General features: G+C 42.5%; 1 protein-coding gene across 3 annotated transcripts in view; it reads left to right on the forward strand.

Moving 5' to 3' along the window:
* LOC120018461 (beta-1,3-glucosyltransferase-like) overlaps positions 1-20,121 on the forward strand; it is a 148,950-nt gene that overhangs the window by 12,777 nt on the left and 116,052 nt on the right. For all 3 annotated transcript variants that reach the window (XM_038961681.1, XM_038961682.1, XM_038961683.1), the window contains exon 2: positions 14,397-14,440. In XM_038961681.1, the coding sequence (XP_038817609.1) occupies positions 14,397-14,440 (44 nt within the window). The remainder of the gene's footprint in view (positions 1-14,396; positions 14,441-20,121) is intronic.

The following is a 20,121-nucleotide window of genomic DNA, read 5'->3' on the forward strand; positions in this document are numbered from 1 at the left end:
GGAAAAGGGGCTGGACGGAACCAAAGCAAAGAAAGTAAATATCTAACCTGCCTACCCACTACTTACCTAACTTAGCACCACCTGGTGCCCTAACCAAAATACAGGGGGTGGTCCGCCCAGGTCTTACCTAGTGTGCCTAGACTGTGAATATACTACGGGTATATGTATGCCCGCGGGCCTCTTGCCTAAGCACTCCCTAGGTGCCTTCCCCTTCCCCCTGGGAACAAATGAAACAGAATATTAAACAATCCACTTCACAACAAAACTGAGAAAACTAACTTAGGCCTTTAAAGAAGCTCTGACAAAGCAACAAACACAGAACATACCAAAGCTGCTACCAACAACAACTAACATAGTACATATTTACAATCAACATGCTATACCCCTCAGCCATCAACCTTCTCTCTCAGCAATGATCTAAGCCTGCCTATCTCTCTCTGCTGAACAACAGAACACTGGCTTTTATATAGCTTCAGACGGAATGGGTAATTAGAAACAGCTGCGTCTTGACGAGGGGGCGGGGTCAGCTCTCCAATCATCAATTGGGGCCGACCAATCAGCTGCTTGGGGATAATTACAGGAAGCCATCTTCTGAAACACACACACTCAAATACAAACTACAACACAGAAACTGGGGAACGTAACATGTGGTTAAACTCAAGTATACTAATTTTGTAAATTATATCATAAATAGGACTGGTGGAGTTATGTCACACATGCAGCTAACAACAATATATGGATATCTCTGCTCTATTCAAAACTACAACTAATTGTATCATTACTGCAAAAATGGAAGAGGCAAGTGGAAGGGGGGAAAGTAAGGATCTTGTTTGTCGGCCAAATTTTCTTTAACCAAAATTGGTTAAAGAAAATTGTGATAAATGAAAAAGTATACCAGTTTCATGTAAGGACCAAAACATTTACAGCTTTGCCATATAGATTGCAAAATAGTTGGGAAGAGATTTTCGATGTACCGATTCCATGGCACATGGTTGATGAACTGATACACAAAACGACGCCAGATTCAAAATTTTGGATTTTTTAAATTTAAATGATTATACAAAATTCTTGCAATCCAATATAATGTTATATATATGGGGGATACAACCATCCCAGCTCTGCAGATTTTGCTGCAAAGAGACAGAATCATTAGACCATTTGTTTTGGTACTGTCCATATGTAGCTTTTCTACTGACTCTGAAAAACACCAAAAGAAAGATGCCCAGGGTCCCTGCTCATATGCCTGAACGTGCCTTAGGCATGCTGCAAGGAGGCATGAGGACTGCCGATGTGGCCAGTGCAATAAATTGCAATGTCCGTACTGTGAGACGCCTAAGACAGCGCTACAGGGAGACAGGACGGACAGCTGATAGTCCTCGCAGTGGCAGACCACGTGTAACAACACCTGCACAGGATCGGTACATCTGAACATCACACCTGCGGGACAGGTACAGGATGACAACAACAACTGCCCGAGTTACACCTGAAACACACAATCCCTCCATCAGTGCTCAGACTCCGCAATAGGCTGAGAGAGGCTGGACTGAGGGCTTGTAGGCCTGTTGTAAGGCAGGTCCTCACCAGACATCACCGGCAACAACGTCACCTATGGGCACAAACCCACCGTCGCTGGACCGGCAAAAAGTGCTCTTCACTGACGAGTCGCGGAATTGTCTCACCAGGGGTGATGGTCGGATTTGCGTTTATCGTTGAAGGAATGAGCGTTACACCGAGGCCTGTACTCTGGAGCGGGATCGATTTGGAGGTGGAGGGTCCGCTATATTGTCTGGGTCGCTGTGTCACAGCATCATCGGACTGAGCTTGTTGTCATTGCAGGCAATCTCAATGCTGTGCGTTACAGGGAAGACATCCTCCTCCCTCATGTGGTACCCTTCCTGCAGGCTCATCCTGACATGACAATCCAGCATGACAATGCCTCCAGCCATACTGCTCATTCTGTGAGTGATTTCCTGCAAGGCAGGAATGTCAGTATTCTGCCATGGCCAGCGAAGAGCCCGGATCTCAATCCCATTGAGCACGTCTGGGACCTGTTGGATCGGAGGGTGAGGGCTAGGGCCATTCCCCCCAGAAATGTCCGGGAACTTGCAGGTGCCTTGGTGGAAGAGTGGGGTAACATCTCACAGCAAGAACTGGCAAATCTGGTGCAGTCCATGAGGAGGAGATACACTGCAGTACTTAATGCAGCTAGTGGCAACACCAGATACTGACTTACTTTTGATTTTGACCCCCCCTTTGTTCAGGGACACACAATTCCATTTCTGTTAGTCACATGTCTGTGGAACTTGTTCAGTTTATGTCTCAGTTGTTGAATCTTGTTATGTTCATACAAATATTTACACATGTTAAGTTTGCTGAAAATAAATGCAGTTGACAGTGAGAGGACATTTATTTTTTTGCTGAGTTTATGTGGAGGACTGGAAATTATGCAGACAATTACATTTATGAAAGCCACAATCTATAGGCCTATAGAGAGAATCAGCCAAGTCACAAAAGTACATCCCAATAAAAGGACCCGTCAATCAAAGCTACCAGCGTATGTCAGACATGAGAAATAATTTTTAACTCTTCTACTTAAAACATATAAAGAAACCAATGCTTACCTTAGACTTTCCAAAGGTAGGCTATACGATGACAAGACAAGTATGAAGTGGAGAGAGAGCTATGCGATAGTATGAAGATGAAATTGACAATCATTAAAATAGAAACAAATACACACAACATGTCCATGACGGCGTTGATTAGTCTATAAATAAAGAAAATATCCTGTATGAAATTATACCATGCCAGTTTGGAGAGTATTGTCAAATTGTCCATTTGACACAACAATAGTGCATTATTGGCCTCAGAGCCAGAACAACCTTGTCTTCTGCTGTCGAATAATTAAAGAATAGTCAGACACATCCAACCTTTTTTTATAGAAGACTTATTTATTAGCAAGCAATGAAAACGTGGATTGTACAGTGCCTTCAGAAAGTATTCATACCCCTTGACTTATTCCACACTTTGTTACAGCCTGAATTCAAAATTGATTAACTATATATTTTTTCTCACCCATATACACACAATACCCTATAATGACAAAGGGAAAACATGTTTTTAGGATTTTTTTGCAAAAGTATTGAAAATGAAATACAGAAATATCTAATTTACATAAGTATTCACACCCCTGTGTCACGTTCTGACCTTAGTTCCTTTTTTATGTCTTTATTTTAGTTTGGTCAGGGCGTGAGTTGGGGTGGGCATTCTATGTTGTTTTTCTATGTTTTGTTCTGTAGGTATTTTCTATGTGTTTGGCCTAGTATGGTTCTCAATCAGAGGCAGGTGTCAGTTGTTGTCTCTGATTGGGAGCTATATTTAGGTAGCCTGTTTTCTATTGTGTTTTGTGGGTGATTGTTTCCTGTTTTGTGTTTGCACTTTTCGGGACTGTTTCGATTTTCGTTTGTATCATTCACTTTGTTATTTTGTATTGTTTTGGGTTCAGTTTTAATAAATTAAAATGGACACTTACCACGCTGCACATTGGTCCGATCCTTGCTACTCCTCTTCAGACGAAGAAGAAATTAGTTACACCCTGAGTCAATACTTTATGGAAACGCCTTTGCCAGCGATTACAGCTTAAAAAAAATTCTAACATTTGTAAAACAAAAAACCCCACTAATATATATATTGAATAGTTAATTATTCAACCCCCTGAGTAAGTACATGTTAGAATAACCTTTGGCAGTGATTACAGCTGTGAGTCTTTCTGGGTAAGTCTCTCTAAGAGCTTTCCAGACCTGGATTGTACAATCATTTGCCCATTATTCTTTTCAAAATTCTTCAAGCTCTGTCAAATTGGTTGTTGATTTGTTGCCAAAACTAACTCGGCCACTCACTTGGTAAGCAACTCCAGTGTAGATTTGGCCTTGTGTTTTAGGTTATTGTCCTGCTGAAAGGTGAATTCATCTTCCAGTGTCTGGTGGAAAGCAGACTGAAGCAGGTTTTCCTGCTTCTATCATCTATTGATTCAAACATGCTCTTAAACTTTCCTGACTGGCCATAGAGGACACCTAATTGATGGACCCAAGAAAGGGAATCCTGGATCAGTGGGGAGGCTGAGCAGCCAGCCTGTGTAATCAGATTTACACAGTGTGCTCCACAATGGACATAGAGGGCTAATGGCTGCTGCCTCCTCACAATTGCCTCTGCATCTGTGTATTTTCCTGCCATGTTTGAGGCACCATCGTAACACTGCCCACATAAGCCAGACATGGGAAAATTGAGCCTCAACAACACATCAGTTGCCACTTTCGCAATGCCCTCGCCTGTTGTCTCCGATACCCTGTATAGCCCAATAAACTCCTCGTGAGGGACAAGGCCATAGTCAACATAACGCAGGCAGACATTCTCCTGTTCAGCACCAGAGACATCTTGAGTACCATCAACAATTACTGAAAATTGTACAATTGGAAGAGACCTCATCTCAGCTGCAATGCCTCGAATGACTGTATTGGCCATGATGTTCAGAATTTAATTATGTGCTTTGGGACCTGTGTATATTTGTGGTATGCTCTGTTAACCACTTCAGTACAATGGGATTATCCTCTTCTGCCCTAAATTTCAAAAGCTGGTATAAATTCCAACTGTCATCCGTGTGGCCTCTAAAGGCTTGTCCCTGTCTTGCTACGTGCCACACCGAACTTACAATTTTCATCAAGCAATTCCGTGCGTCCTCCTGCTGTTACCTCATGTTACCCCATGCGCTGGGTAACTGGGCACTGATTGGATTTAGCTGGTGTGCTGTTACAGTTACAAAGTGGCGGTGGGTTTGGCAGTTTTGATGTGTTGTGAATTTTACAATGGCTTTTCTCCAGTTCCTAAATCCTGCACTAATGAAGGAAGCATCCTCTCTTTTGCCAAAAGATGGCTGGCTTGAAAACCCTTGGCTTCAGTGAAAACACAACACTCATTTTATTGATGGATTATAATGTAGCCAGGGAAATTCGCAAAATCATTTATCTTGAAACATCAACACTCTGTTGGCTAGAGTTTGCGGTTCTATAAATTGTGGGTGTGGCTGATATGGTTTTGTGCCATCACTGAGGTAACTGGACAATGCTGTGCCACTGTCCCCTATACTGGTGCTGCTTGCAACAAGGTTGACACCTGGTCCTGCCGTGGCTGTGACACTGTCCTCTGAAGTCTCTCTCCCTGGCTCTTTCACCACCCTCACTGACTCACAGTCTGTCTCCTAGAAAATAAATAAGGTGTTTGCCATACTCCTAACTACCGGTACCCAAAACTACACAATTAATCACAACAGCAATACCATTGCCATAAACTAATCTTGGTTCAGTCACCAGTTTAAGTTGAGAGTGGGGGTATCCATGGCATTGTCCAATTGTGTCCCTATTTTGCAAGTCTAAAAAAGAGGGAACCTTTCAAAATGTTGTTAAACAAAGACTCAACAAACTTACCTGAGACTCCCTGTCTCTGCCAGTCTGTCCCTGCCAGTCTGTCCCCAGGTCTGCTGTCTGTGTGCCATCTGTTGCCTACTCTGCCTAATGACATCATTATGAAACATTTCCATTAGCATTTCACTTCTTTCTTATGAACATTTTATCAACTAGACTTTGAGATATTAGGCTACTAGGGTTCTTACTTTTCGTTTTGGTGTACTGAAAAATGCTCTCGTGTCTGTCTTTTTTCTGTCATTTTTCTACCTGGCTGGCTGGCTACGCACACACACACACACACACACACACACACACACACAGTGTGCAGGTTATTTACAGTACGAGATGGGCTTCGATCTACCAGGTAGCTAGCTAACCAGCAAGCAAATGTGAAACGGATTGCAGTGACAAGGATTGACAGCTGAATGAGTTCACCATTTACACAACGTATGCTGAAACCTTTTGCAATTTTAATATAGTTTGTTATCGATTTATATTGGCTCCCACAATATCTGAATTTGCAGAGCTAGCCAGCAATAATTCCGTTACTGTTGTGTTTGCTATAATCTTTGCTATCGTCAGTTTACGCCAGGATTGGCGCACAGGTGCTTCAAAGTCCCCTAGCGACAATTTAGCTTTTGCAACGAGACCATTAAAGATATTTAAGACAGTGTTGGAAGAGAGTATAGTTCTGTTCAATTTGGAGTTCAGTTTATCGGTAACCTTATCAGCATGCACTACAGCTGCATGCTGATCTTGGAATAAACTAACGATAGCAAATACTTCATCTTTTTGCTTTAGTTTGCGCCATCGGTTTGCTCGCTAGCTCTGCAAATTCAGCTATTGTGTGTGTGAACCCTACCAACATAAAACATCGCTATGGTGCGATTGACTGGATTAACCTCACGTTAGCTGCATGCATTGAGTGCCTTTCAGATGGTAAACATGAACACTCTGTCACCTTGCCAGCTAAGGAACACTACATTGCATTGCTAGCTCCTCTCATTGACTCAAATTCAAACAACTGCAAACACTGGTTGATGTTACTGTAGCTAGCTAGAAAATGTCAGCTAAATGCTAGCTAACATAAAGAGTGACCTGTAATTCAATGCAGCGAAAATGATGACTGGTGATGTTTATAAATGTGTTTTATTGTATTGAGTGGTAGAAGTAAAGAAATGTCTAACATATCCTTTGAACTACTAACTGGAGGTCAGCCACCAATGACAGACTGTCAGATTCCCACACATGCACTGTACCTGCATCATGTGCCACTGCTGAGGGCTGGGAGGGTGGGAGGCAGTGGATCAAACCATTGTGAGCGGGGGTCGCAATGTTTAGAGACTTAAAAACGCGCCATTAAGTGTCTATAATCAGCACAAGTGCTTTCATTGCATATTATTAATATTTTTTAAATTACATAGTTATGTTTACAGTGATATATTGGGTGGGACAACTCATATTTTTCCCAGGGTGGGGGGGTTGTGTCGCCCCCGTCCCCCCTGGGATTTCCGCCTATGCCCCAAACAGGGAAACAGTTCCCAATCAAAGTTGTTATCACATACTCCGCTAAGGCCGTTATTTATCTTATAACTTGTCCTTGTGGTAAAAATTATGTGAGCAAAACAAAGCGCAAACTAAAAGTAAGAATCTCTGAGCATCGTAGCACCATTAGGTGCAGAAAATCGACGTACCCAGTTGCGGCCCACTTTTTAAAAGCAAACAACTCTATTTCATCCCTTCGCTATATCGGCATCGAACACGTCACCCTCCCTAAGAGAGGGAGGGACCTTGACAACTTATTGTTAAAACAAGAGGCGGCCTGGATCTTTCAGTCCCAATGCTCCTTTCAGTCCCAATGTAGAGTTTGATCTGAAGCCATGTATATACAGTGCATTCGGAAAGTATTCAGACCCCTTGACCTTTTCCACATTTTGTTATGTTACAGCCTTATTCTAAAATGTTTTAAATTATTGAATTTTTTTTACTCATCAATCTACACTCAATACCTCATAGTGACTAAGTGAAAACATGTTTTTAGAAAAAATAAAAAACATACCTTATTTACATAAGTATTCAGACCCTTTGCTATGAGACTCGAAATTGACCTCAAGTGCATCCTGTTTCCATTGATCATCCTTGAGATGTTTCTACAACTTTATTGGAGTCTACCTGTGGTAAATTCAATTGATTGAACATTATTTGGAAAGGCACACCTGTCTATATAAGGTCCCACAGTTGACAGTGCATGTCAGAGCAAAAACCAAACTGTGAGGACGAAGGAATTGTCCATAGCGGTGTCGAGGCACAGATCTGGGGAAGGGTACCAAAAAATGTCTGCAGTGGCCTCCATCATTCTGATATGTAAGAAGTTTGGAACCACCAAGACTCTTCCTAGAGCTGGCCGCCCGGCCAAACTGAGCAATCGTGGGGGAAGGGCCTTGGTCAGGGAGGTGAACAAGAACCTGATGGTCACTCTTACAGAGTTCCAGAGTACCTCTGTGGAGATGGGAGAAACTTCCAGAAGGACAACCATCTCTGCAGCACTCCACCAATCAGGCATTTATGGTAGAGTGGCCAGACGTAAGCCACTCCTCAGTAAAAGGCACATGACAGCCCACTTGGGAGTTTTCCAAAAGGCACCTAAAGGACTCGCAGACAATGAGAAACAAGATTATCTGGTCTGATGAAACCATGACTGAACTCTTTGGCATGAATGCCAAGTGTCACATCTGGAGGAAACAAGGCACCATCGGTGAAGCATGGTGGTAGCAGCATCATGCTGTGGGGATGTTTGTCATCGGCAGGGACTGGGAGACTAGTCAGAATTGAGGGAAAGATGAACGGAGCAGCTTTGCACATTCTTGGCGTTCTCTCAACGAGCTTCATGAGGTAGGCACCTGGAATGCATTTCAATTAACAGGTGTGCCTTGTTAAAAGTTCAATTGTGGAGTTTCTTTCCTTAATGCGTTTGAGACAATCAGTTGTGTTGTGACACGGTAGGGGTGGTATACAGAAGATAGCCCTATTTGGTAAAAGACCAAGTCCATATTATGTCAAAAACATCTCAAATAAGCAGAGAGAAATGACAGTCCATCATTACTTTAAGACATGAATGTCAGTCAATTCGAAAAATGTCAAGAACTTTGAAAGTTTCTTCAAGTGCAGTTGCAAAAACTATCAAGCGCCATGATGAAACTGACTCTCATGAGGACTGACACAGGAAAGGAAGACCCAGAGTTACCGCTGCTGCAGAGGATACGTTCATTAATTATTTTTTTTATTATTTTAAATTTTTAATTTTTTATCCCATTTTCTCCCCAATTTCCGTGGTATCCAATCGCTAGTAATTACTATCTTGTCTCATCGCTACAACTCCCGTACGGGCTCGGGAGAGACGAAGGTCGAACGCCATGCGTCCTCCGAAGCACAACCCAACCAAGCCGCACTGCTTCTTAACACAGCGCGCCTCCAACCCGGAAGCCAGCCGCACCAATGTGTCGGAGGAAACACCGTGTACCTGGCCCCCTTGGTTAGCGCGCACTGCGCCCGGCCCGCCACAGGAGTCGCTGGAGCGCGATGAGACAAGGATATCCCTACCGGCCAAACCCTCCCTAACCCGGACGACGCTATGCCAATTGTGCGTCGCCCCACGGACCTCCCGGTCGCGGCCGGCTGCGACAGAGCCTGGGCGCGAACCCAGAGACTCTGGTGGCGCAGTTAGCACTGCGATGCAGTGCCCTAGACCACTGCGCCACCCGGGAGGCACGTTCATTAAAGTTAACTGCACCGTAGATTACAGCCCAAATAAATGCTTCAGAGATCAAGTAACAGACACATCTCAACATCAACTGTTCAGAGGAGACTGCATGAATCAGGCCTTCATGGTCGAATTGCTGCAAAGAAACCAGTACTAAAGGACACCAATAAGAGGAGGAGACTTGCTTAGGCCAAGAAACACGAGCAATGGACATTAGACCGGTGGAAATCTGTCTTGGTCTGATGAGTCCAAATTTGGGATATTTGGTTCCAACCGCCGTGTCTTTGTGAGGCGCAGAGTAGGTTAACGGATGATCTCCACATGTGTGGTTCCCACCAGGAAGCATGGCGGAGAATGTTATGGTGTGGGGGTGCTTTGCTGGTGACACTGTCTGTGATTTATTTAGAATTCAAGGCGCACTTAACCAGCATGGCTCCCACAGCATTCTGCAATAATACGCCATCCCATCTGGTTTGCGCTTAGTGGGACTGTCATTTGTTTTTCAACAGAACAATGACCCAACACACCTCCGGGTTGTGTAAGGGCTATTTGACCAAGGAGAGTGATGGAGTGCTGCATCAGATGACCTGGCCTCCACAATCACCAAACCTCAACCCAATTGAGATGGTTTGGGATGAGTTGGACGGCAGAGAGAAGGAAACGCAGCCAACAAGTGCTCAGCATATGTGGGAACTCATTCAAGACTGTTGGAAAAGCATTCCTCATGAAACTGGTTGAGAGAATGCCAAGAGTGTGCAAAGCTGTCATCAAGGCAAAGGGTGGCTACTTTGAAGAATCTAAATGATAAAATATATTTTGATTTGTTTAACACTTTCTTGGTTACTACGTGATTCCATATGTGTTATTTCATAATGTTGATGTCTTCACTATTATTCTACAATGTAGAAAATAGTAAAAATAAAGAAAACCCTTGAGTGAGTAGTTGTGTACAAACCTTTGACTGGTACTGTATATTTTTAGGTTGGACGTTAGCAAGTTGGGCACACCGATTGGTGTCACCTCGTTAGTCAGTATATGTTACACCTGTGCTGCCTTGTCATCTCATATGACAGAAGGTGTTTCACCTGTGCCTGCACAGGTGTGAGTTTTAATTTTGTTTGCCTTCTCTTGGGCAAATTTAGTGGGCCCTCAATATGGGTGTCTTTTAGGTCCCATTTGTTGTTGCTAGTGGACACCCCCTTGAGTGTCTTTCAGAAGCCCTCCTAGAACTGCACTTGTTTTGTTTGTTGTTGGTGACTCTTTGATAGTTCCCCCCCCCTTCTGTTTGAGTGGCAATTTTTGGTTTCTTGCTTGGAAATGTAACAAGGTTTAAAAAAAAAAAATGGCATTCTAATCTGAGCACTTCAGGTGTTTTCAATAAGAAACTCAAATGTTTGTTTTCCATGCCCTATTGAACATCTGTCCAGTTGAAATGATGGGGACACTGCTGGATTGTCACTGAGAAAATGCATTGTTTCCTTCCCAATGTTACTGTGTGGGTGAAACGGTGTAGGGCAAATGGACATACAGTGGTTCTTCCTTTTAAAAATTGTGTCGTATTGCAGAACACCTTGCGGGCTGCTGCAGAATTCTATGGCACGTTATTTAAGTGTCAGCCATTGTTGCCATAATGCTGGTTAGTGTTAGTTAGACCACCAGAAGGCATCTTTGAGAAGCATTTGACTGTTTTAATATTGGCTGTACTAGAGAATTTAAAACTTTTTGTAAGAACATAGTATATGGGATAGCTTAATTCATTTAGCTAATTCATTTGTTTATTGTTTCTTTTCCAAGAAAAACGAAACCCTCAGGGTTTCCGTTAGGAAAATATGGCACTGTACAACGTGACTGGCCCAACCGGAGATTCAGTGAACATAATAATCTCATTGATTTATCAAGACCAGTCCCCATGCTTGTCTCAGAGCAGCGTGAAACGGTGCTGAAATAGTTGACCACAGGCTATTGCTATTAGGCTATTGCTGCAAATCCTATTATAACAATTGGATGACTTTGGGTGTTCCAACTATTTGTTGCCTTCATTAGCCTACTTTATTCCAATATTTCTGTCATTCGGTCATATTTATTCCCATAGTAATTCGTTATGGATCCATCCAGATGTGGTTAGAAAACAATGCATTTGGTTAACTCGGTAAGGGTCTATTGTCCTGCTGATAGGCCATCAAGGTTGGATAGAATGATATGATTCAACAAGCGTTTTGTACTCATGAATTCATATTTCATGAATCTTGGCTTCCCAATTCCGTATAATTCACCATATTACAATACATTCGCTCCATTACAATTAGCTGCCATGTCTTTAACATGAAACAATAACGCAGTGCACCATCATTTGCTAATTTCCTCATTATTCAGTAGAGGAATGAATCTTTAGTAGTTGTAGGTAGAAACGATTGACTCTTTCTCAGTGTACATAATGTGTGGGTTGGTTGATGAAATGAATCTCCCGTGTGGCTCAGTTGGTAAGAAGATGTCACTAGCAATGCCGAGGTTGCGTTTCTATTGCCACAGATTCACATACTGTAAAAATGCATATTCCCAAAAAATGTAGGCAATAAGGCACGAGGGGGTGTGGTATGCGGCCAGGGATGTTCTTAGGCACAACGCAACGCCAATCAGCATTCCGAGCTCGAACCACCCAGTTTATAATATGGAATCTACAACACAGATGTGGAAAATGTTTAGTGGTGTTAACTACATATAAAGTATAGGCCTCGGCGGCCTGATTGGTCTTACACTTTTCCCCCATCCCTAGCAAACACACCTGATTTTAAACTAATTGCATTTTTAACTGAAGATCATTATTAGTTCATTATTGGAGTCAGGTTTGTTAGCTGGGACTGGGGGAAAAGTGTGACACCAATCAGGCCCCCGAGGACTGGAGTTGCCCAGGCCTGTGCTAGGCAGTAGTATATTCATAAGGCTATATTCTGTGTCCTGGCTGGCTTCCCCTCAGACTAGGGCTCCTGCTTCTTAATCAACACCTCTCTCTTTATCTCTCTCTCCCTCTCTCTGTGTGTTTGAGCCTCGGAAGGCTATTTTACACAACACGGGAAATGTGACTCTTCAGCTCTATCTGGTGATTACATTTAGATATGAAGCTGTTAGAAGCCCCAACACACACACACACACACACACACACACACACACAGCAGCCAGCTAATGTCGAATTGACTAGTATAGAAATATATTCTCCAAACTGCTGTTTTGATCCTCAGTATTGATTTGGAATCCTCATGCGAAGGCTCCTTTTGCATTGAATCGATAGCATTAAAATTGGATATAGGCTACCCATGGTCTAATTGCAAACTTTCATAGATGAATGGTGGTGCACACAGACTGCGTACTATCAGAAACAAACACAGACACACACGGGAAAGAGCTTCCTCCCTGAGGGTCTGTTAAATCTCCTACTAACTAACCTTTCTGCTATGATGGGCCCCAATGATGTTTCATTAGGCAGGTTCCTCTATACTGATTAGAGTCGTGACTATAAACCCCTCGGGACAATATACAGTGGGGAGAACAAGTATTTGATACACTGCCGATTTTGCAGGTTTTCCTACTTACAAAGCATGTAGAGGTCTGTAATTTTTATCATAGGTACACTTCAACTGTGAGAGACGGAATCTAAAACAAAAACCCAGAAAATCACATTGTATGATTTTTAAGTAATTAATTGCATTTTATTGCATGACATAAGTATTTGATCACCTACCAACCAGTAAGAATTCCGGCTCTCACAGACCTGTTAGTTTTTCTTTAAGAAGCCCTCCTGTTCTCCACTCATTACCTGTATTAACTGCACCTGTTTGAACTCGTTACCTGTATAAAAGACACCTGTCCACACTCTCAATCAAACAGACTCCAACCTCTCCACAATGACCAAGACTAGAGAGCTGTGTAAGGACATCAGGCATAAAATTGTAGACCTGCACAAGGCTGGGATGGGCTACAGGACAATAGGCAAGCAGCTTGGTGAGAAGGCAACAACTGTTGGCGCAATTATTAGAAAATGGAAGAAGTTCAAGATGATGGTCAATCACCCTCGGTCTGGGGCTCCATGCAAGATCTCACCTCGTGGGGCATCAATGATCATGAGGAAGGTGAGGGATCAGCCCAGAACTACACGGCAGGACCTTATCAATGACCTGAAGAGAGCTGGGACCACAGTCTCAAAGAAAACCATTAGTAACACACTACGCCGTCATGGATTAAAATCCTGCAGCGCACGCAAGGTCCCCCTGCTCAAGCCAGTGCATGTCCAGGCCCGTCTGAAGTTTGTCAATGACCATCTGAATGATCCAGAGGAGGAATGGGAGAAGGTCATGTGGTCTGATGAGACAAAAATAGAGCTTTTTGGTCTAAACTCCACTCGCCGTGTTTGGAGGAAGAAGAAGGATGAGTACAACCCCAAGAACACCATCCCAACCGTGAAGCATGGAGGTGGAAACATCATTCTTTGGGGATGCTGTTCTGCAAAGGGGACAGGACGACTGCACCGTATTGAGGAGAGGATGGATGGGGCCATGTATCGCGAGATCTTGGCCAACAACCTCCTTCCCTCAGTAAGTGCATTGAAGATGGGTTGTGGCTGGGTCTTCCAGCATGACAACGACCCGAAACACACAGCCAGGGCAACTAAGGAGTGGCTCCGTAAGAAGCATCTCAAGGTCCTGGAGTGGCCTAGCCAGTCTCCAGACCTGAACCCAATAGAAAAGCTTTGGAGGGAGCTGAAAGTCCGTATTGCCCAGCGACAGCCCCGAAACCTGAAGGATCTGGAGAAGGTCTGTATGGAGGAGTGGGCCAAAATCCCTGCTGCAGTGTGTGCAAACCTGGTCAAGAACCACAGGAAATGTATGATCTCTGTAATTTCAAACAAAGGTTTCTGTACCAAATATTAAGTTCTGCTTTTCTGATGTATCAAATACTTATGTCATGCAATAAAATGCAAATTAATTACTTAAAAATCATACAATGTGATTTTCTGGCAGTGTATCAAATACTTGTTCGCCCCACTGTATATCTTTGGTGCAGATTTCTGTCAACCAGTCTAAATGGTTTGACTTGCTTAGTTAAAGGTTAAATTAAATAAATAAATAATTCATTGTCAGGCTTTCAGTGTTTGATTTGTGATTTTCTTTTTCTCTCGTTCTTTGAAGTTCCTGCCATCATTGCCACCAGCAGCTCAAGACAAGGCTCCCAGGTAAGGATACTTTTTTTGGTTCATTGCGTCATGGTGCCACAGTTATGCTATTTTCACTCAGGTTTTATTTGGGTGCCTGTTACTAATTTGGGCTGATTTGTATGCTTCTCATATTTCTACCCAGTTCTCTCATCAACCCCTATTAAAGGTTTTGATTTCTTAAGCAACCTGAATCAAACCCAAAGATTGTCTGTTCTCTATCAACCGCTTGATCAATGGCCTCCTGGTCAAATCTCCGCTATCACTACAAATCCATACCCTTTTTCTCTTATTTTTCTCGCCCTCAAATAGTGGATCCTTTACTGTTGCTCTTGCTGTTGTTTTCCTTTTTTTGTTTTCAATCAGTCCTGTGTACTCGCCTCTCAATAAATAATGAGGGTGTTCAGTCACTATAATTGTTATCAGTGTGAGGGGAACTGACAGAAGCGCTTGTGGCGGAGCTGCTTAGCTTCACACTCTCTCCCCCGGAAAATTCTCTTTGTTTACCTTCTGTCAGCAGTTTCTGCCTCCCCATTTTGTCCTCCCACATACGTTCACAGTTTTATATAATATTTTTTCATCTGACTTTTAACAGTTTAAAACAGTGCCAGGCAGAGGGAAAAAATCACAAGGTGTAAAAAACTAAGAGTGGAATCTAAAGGAGGGTTGCCTCTTGTTTGCATTTGTCTATGCGGCTCGAGCTGCAGTCACAGCCAACAGACTTTGACCACTGGCTTAAGCTTCAAAGGATCTTTATTTGACTCCAAACTTTGTTTGCTTTGAGAATCCATTTCACTAATGTTTTTTTTATGCGAGTAAAGTCCTACCATATAAAACAAAATCACGACAGCTGGGATGGAAACATCATTTGTTTGTTCGACATGGTGGGATCGTTTTGTGTCTGTAAAATTAATTATGGGAGAAATGGAGGTGGAAACACCTTTTATGCGCAAAAATGTATATACTGAACAAAAAATATAAGTGCTACATGCTACAATTCCAGGAATTGTGTACAGATCCTTGTGACATGGGGCGGTGCATTATCATGCTGAAACATGAGGTGATGGCTGCGGATGACTGGCACGACAACGGGCCTCAGGATCTCGTCACGGTATCTCTGTGCATTCAAATTGCCATCAATAAAAGGCAATTGTGTTCGTTGTCTGTAGCTTTTGCCTGACCATACCATAACCCCATCGCCACCATGGGGCACTCTGTTCACAATGTTGACATCAGTAAACCGCTCGCCCACACGACCCCATACATGTGGTTTGCGGTTGTGAAGCTGGTTGGACTTACTGCAAAGTTATCTAAAATGACGTTGGAGGCGGCTTATGGTGGAGAAATTAACATTAAATTCTCTGCCACCAGCTCTGGTGGACATTCCTGCAGTCAGCATGCCAGTTGCACACTCCCTCAAAACTTTAGACATCTGTGACATTGTGTTGTGTGACAAAAGTGGCCTTATATTGTCCCCAGCACAAGGTGCACATGTGTAATGATCTTGCTGTTTAATCTTGATATGCCACATGCTGTCAGGTGGATTATTATCTTGGCATAGGATATTTTTACATTTTTTATTTCACCTTTATTTAACCAGGTAGGCCAGTTGAGAACAAGTTCTCATTTGCAACTGCGACCTGGCCAAGATAAAGTAAAGCAGTGCGACACAAACAACAACACAGAGTTACACATGAAATAAACAAACGTACAGTCAATAACACAATAGAACGTCTATACAGTGTGTGAAAATGGCTTAAGGAGGTAAGACAATAAATAGGCCATAGTAGCGTAATTACAAATTAGCAAATTAACCCTGGAGTGATAGATGTGCAGATGATGATGTGCAAGTAGAAATACTGGTGTGCAAAAGGGCAAAGAAGTTATAAAAACAATATGGGGATGAGGTGGTTGTTTGGATGGGCTATTTACAGATGGGCTGTGTACTGTACAGCTGCAGCGATCGGTAAGTTGCTCAGATAGCTGATGCTTAAAGTTAGTGAGGGAGATATGTCTCCAACTTCAGCGATTTTTGCAATTCGTTCCAGTCATTGGCAGCAGAGAACTGGGAAGAAAGGCGCCAAAGGAGGTGTTGGCTTTGGGGATGACCAGTGAAATATACCTGCTGGAGCGCGTGCTACGGGTGGAGATAAGGCGGAGCGTTACCTAGCAAAGTTTTATAGATCACCTGGAGCTGGTGGGATTTGGCGACAAATATGTAGCAAGTGCCAGCCGACGAGAGCATACAGGTCGCAGTGGTGGGTGGTATATGGGGCTTTGGTGACAAAACATATGGCACTGTGATAGACTGCATCCAGCTTGCCTAGTAGAGTTTTGGAGGCTATTTTGTAAATGACATCGCCGAAGTCGAGGATCGGTAGGATAGTCAGTTTTACGAGGGTATGTTTTGCAGCATGAGTGAAGGAGGCTTTGTTGCGAAATTAATTAAAATTTTGGATTGGAGATGTTTAATATGAGTCTGGAAGGAGAGTTTACAGTCTAGTCAGACACCTAGGTATTTGTAGTTGTCCACATATTCTAAGTCAGAACCGTCCAGAGTAGTGATGCTAGTCGGGCGGGCGGGTGCGGGCAGCGATCGGTTGAAGAGCATGCATTTAGTTTTATTAGCTTTTAAAAGCAGTTGGAGGCCACGGAAGGAGTGTTGTATGGCATTGAAGCTCGTTTGGAGGTTTGTTAACACGGTGTCCAAAGAAGGGCCAGATGTATACAGAATGGTGTCGTCTGCGTAGAGGTGGATCAGGGAATCACCCTCAGCAAGAGCAACATCGTTGATATATACAGAGAAAAGAGTCGGCCCGAGAATTGAACCCTGTGGTACACCCATAGAGACTGCCAGAGGTAAGGAGAACAGGCCCTCCGATTTGACACACTGAACTCTATCTGAGTTCATGCTCACTAACAGGAATGTAAACAAATTTGTGCACAACATTTGAGAGAAATAAGCTTTTTGTGCGTATGCAACATTTCTGGGATCTTTTATTTAAAGTCATGAAACATGGGACCAACACTTAACATGTTGCGTTTATATTTTTGTTCAGGGTAAATTAACATCTGCTGCTGATGGAGCTGGATCTGTCTGTCTGTGTGTGTGTGTGTGTGTGTGTGTGGAACATTTCTGGGTTCTTTTATTTCAGCTCATAAAACATGTGTTTATTTTTGTTCAGCATAATAATCATATCGAAATAAACTTGAAGTTGCGCGATGATGTGGTGTGTGGTCCTCCCGCTACGACTTGGTAAAGCGTGCAGTTTATTAGGCTATAAGGGAAATAAGTTATGAGGAACTTTACGGAGTAATGAGCTTGATGCTGCTTTCCAAAGAATATCAAGGGTCTTATTCTGGTGACATGATGATTGATGTTGGTGATGATTGATGATGATTGATGCTGCCATTTGACAAATAAAAATATCCTCTTTCTTATCCATAATAATCTCATCATGTTACTAGACTAGTTTACCTGCACTATATCTGCGAGTTGTTGGCTAGAGCGCAGGTTCCCAAGACCAGAGTAGGCACCGTTTGTGACAAAACTATCGGTATAATTGAAAATGTGATGGAAACACATTCAACTTTAGATTTCTATTCGATACATATAATGCATTGTTACTTTACAGCCTTATTCAAAAGTTGATTAAATTGTTTTGTCCCCCTCATCAATCTACACACAATACCCCATAATGACAAAGCAAAACAAATAAATGAAATATCACATTTTACATAATTCAGACACTTTACTGTTGAAGCACCTTTGGCAGTGATTACAGCCTAGAGTCTTCTTTGCTATGATGCTACAAGCTTGGCACACCTGTATTTGGGGAGTTTCTCCCATTCTTCTCTGCAGAGCCTCTCAAGCTCTGTCAGGTTGGATGGGGAGCATCGCTGCCCAGCTATATTCAGGTCTCTCCAGAGATGCTCGATCGGGTTCAAGTCCGGGCTCTGGCTGGGCCACTCAAGGACATTCAGAGACTTGTCCTGTTGGAAGGTGAACCTTCGCCCCAGTCTGAGGTCCTGAGCGCTCTGTAGAAGGTTTTCATCAAGGATCTCCTCTGTACTTTGCTCCGTTAATCTTTCCCTTGATCCTGACTAGTCTCCCAGTTCCTGTCACTGAGTGACCATTGGGTTCTTGGTCACCCCCAAAACTTCTTCCATTGAAAAAGGATGGAGGCCATTGTGTTCTTGGGGACCTTCAATGCTGCAGACATTTTTTGATACCCTTCCCTAGATCTGTTATTCGACACAATCCTGTCTCTGATCTCTCTGGACAATTCCTTTGACCTCATTTCTTGGTTTTTGTTCTGACATGCACTGTCAACTGTGGGACCTTATATAGACAGGTGTGTGCCTTTCCAAATCATGTCCAATCAATTGAATTTACCACAAGTGGACTCCAACCAAGTTTTATAAACATATCAAGGATGATCAATGGAAACAGGATGCACCTGAGCTCAATTTCGAGTCTTACAGCAAAGGGTCTGAATACCTATTTACATAAGGGATTTCTGTTTTAATTTTATTATACAGTTTCAAAAATGTCTAAACCTGTTTTCGCTTTGTCGTTATGGGGTATTGTGTGTAGATTGATGATTTTTTGTATTTGATTTAATCCATTTTAGAATAAGGCTGTAACGTAACAAAATGTGGAAAAAGGGAAGGGGTCTGAACACTTTCCGAATGCACTGTAGTACAGGTTGAGAGAGAAATTGGAGTAATCAATGTCACAGTGACAGACAGGGACACATTCAACACCACTTTGCACACTCTTGCATGCATCTAGCTGATCTAGGGTGTAATTATTAATCGAACTGTTGCAAACAAGAGTTTCTATTTGACAAATTTAGGTATGTTTTTAACAGAATCGGTGGAATGAATACACCCCTGATCACACGCAAACATACATACAAACATACATATTTGGGAACTCCTTCAAGACTGTTGGAAAAGCATTCCAGGTGAAGCTGGTTGAGAGAATGCCAAGAGTGTACAAAGCTGTCATCAAGGCAAAGGTTGGCTACTTTGAAGAATCTCAAATATAAAATAAATGTTGATTTGTTTCTTGGTTACTACATGATGTGTTATTTCATAGTTTTGATGTCTTCACTATTATTCTACAATGTAGAAAATAGTAAAAATAAAGAAACCCTGGAATGAGTAGGTGTGTCCAAACTTTTTTGACTGGTGCTGTGTTGTGCAGAAAAAAGTTGATTATTAATCCTTTTGTTTTAGTTAAGAACACATTGTAATCCAGTATGCTTTGCTAACATTGCCAATATCCCTGTCCACATGGAAATTCTGTAAGAGTTAAATGCAGGCCAATTCGGTATCCTATTATTTAAAGTATTTACTTTTGATGCCAGCAAGAATGAGACCAGGAAGTATTTAAGACAGCTAACTTAATTAAGTCGCCTCCATGTATATCTCACTAGGTCAGGGTTTTTCAACCTCTATATATCCACTAGTTCTAATGTATCCATGATCTTCATGATCTCCTTCAGTGCGTGAGGGTGATAGTTTGTAGAGTGATTTCCTTTACAATCTATTGAGGTACTTAAAACCGTATTATCATCTCCCACCATAATATATTCATACGTTGCTTGTGAGCTCAATAGATTATTATATATATTTTCGAAGAAGTGTGGATCATCATTATTTGGCCCATATAGATTAATTAGCCAGATCTGTTT

The sequence above is a fragment of the Salvelinus namaycush genome, chromosome 23, assembly GCF_016432855.1.
Source record: "Salvelinus namaycush isolate Seneca chromosome 23, SaNama_1.0, whole genome shotgun sequence".
NCBI lineage: Eukaryota > Metazoa > Chordata > Actinopteri > Salmoniformes > Salmonidae > Salvelinus > Salvelinus namaycush.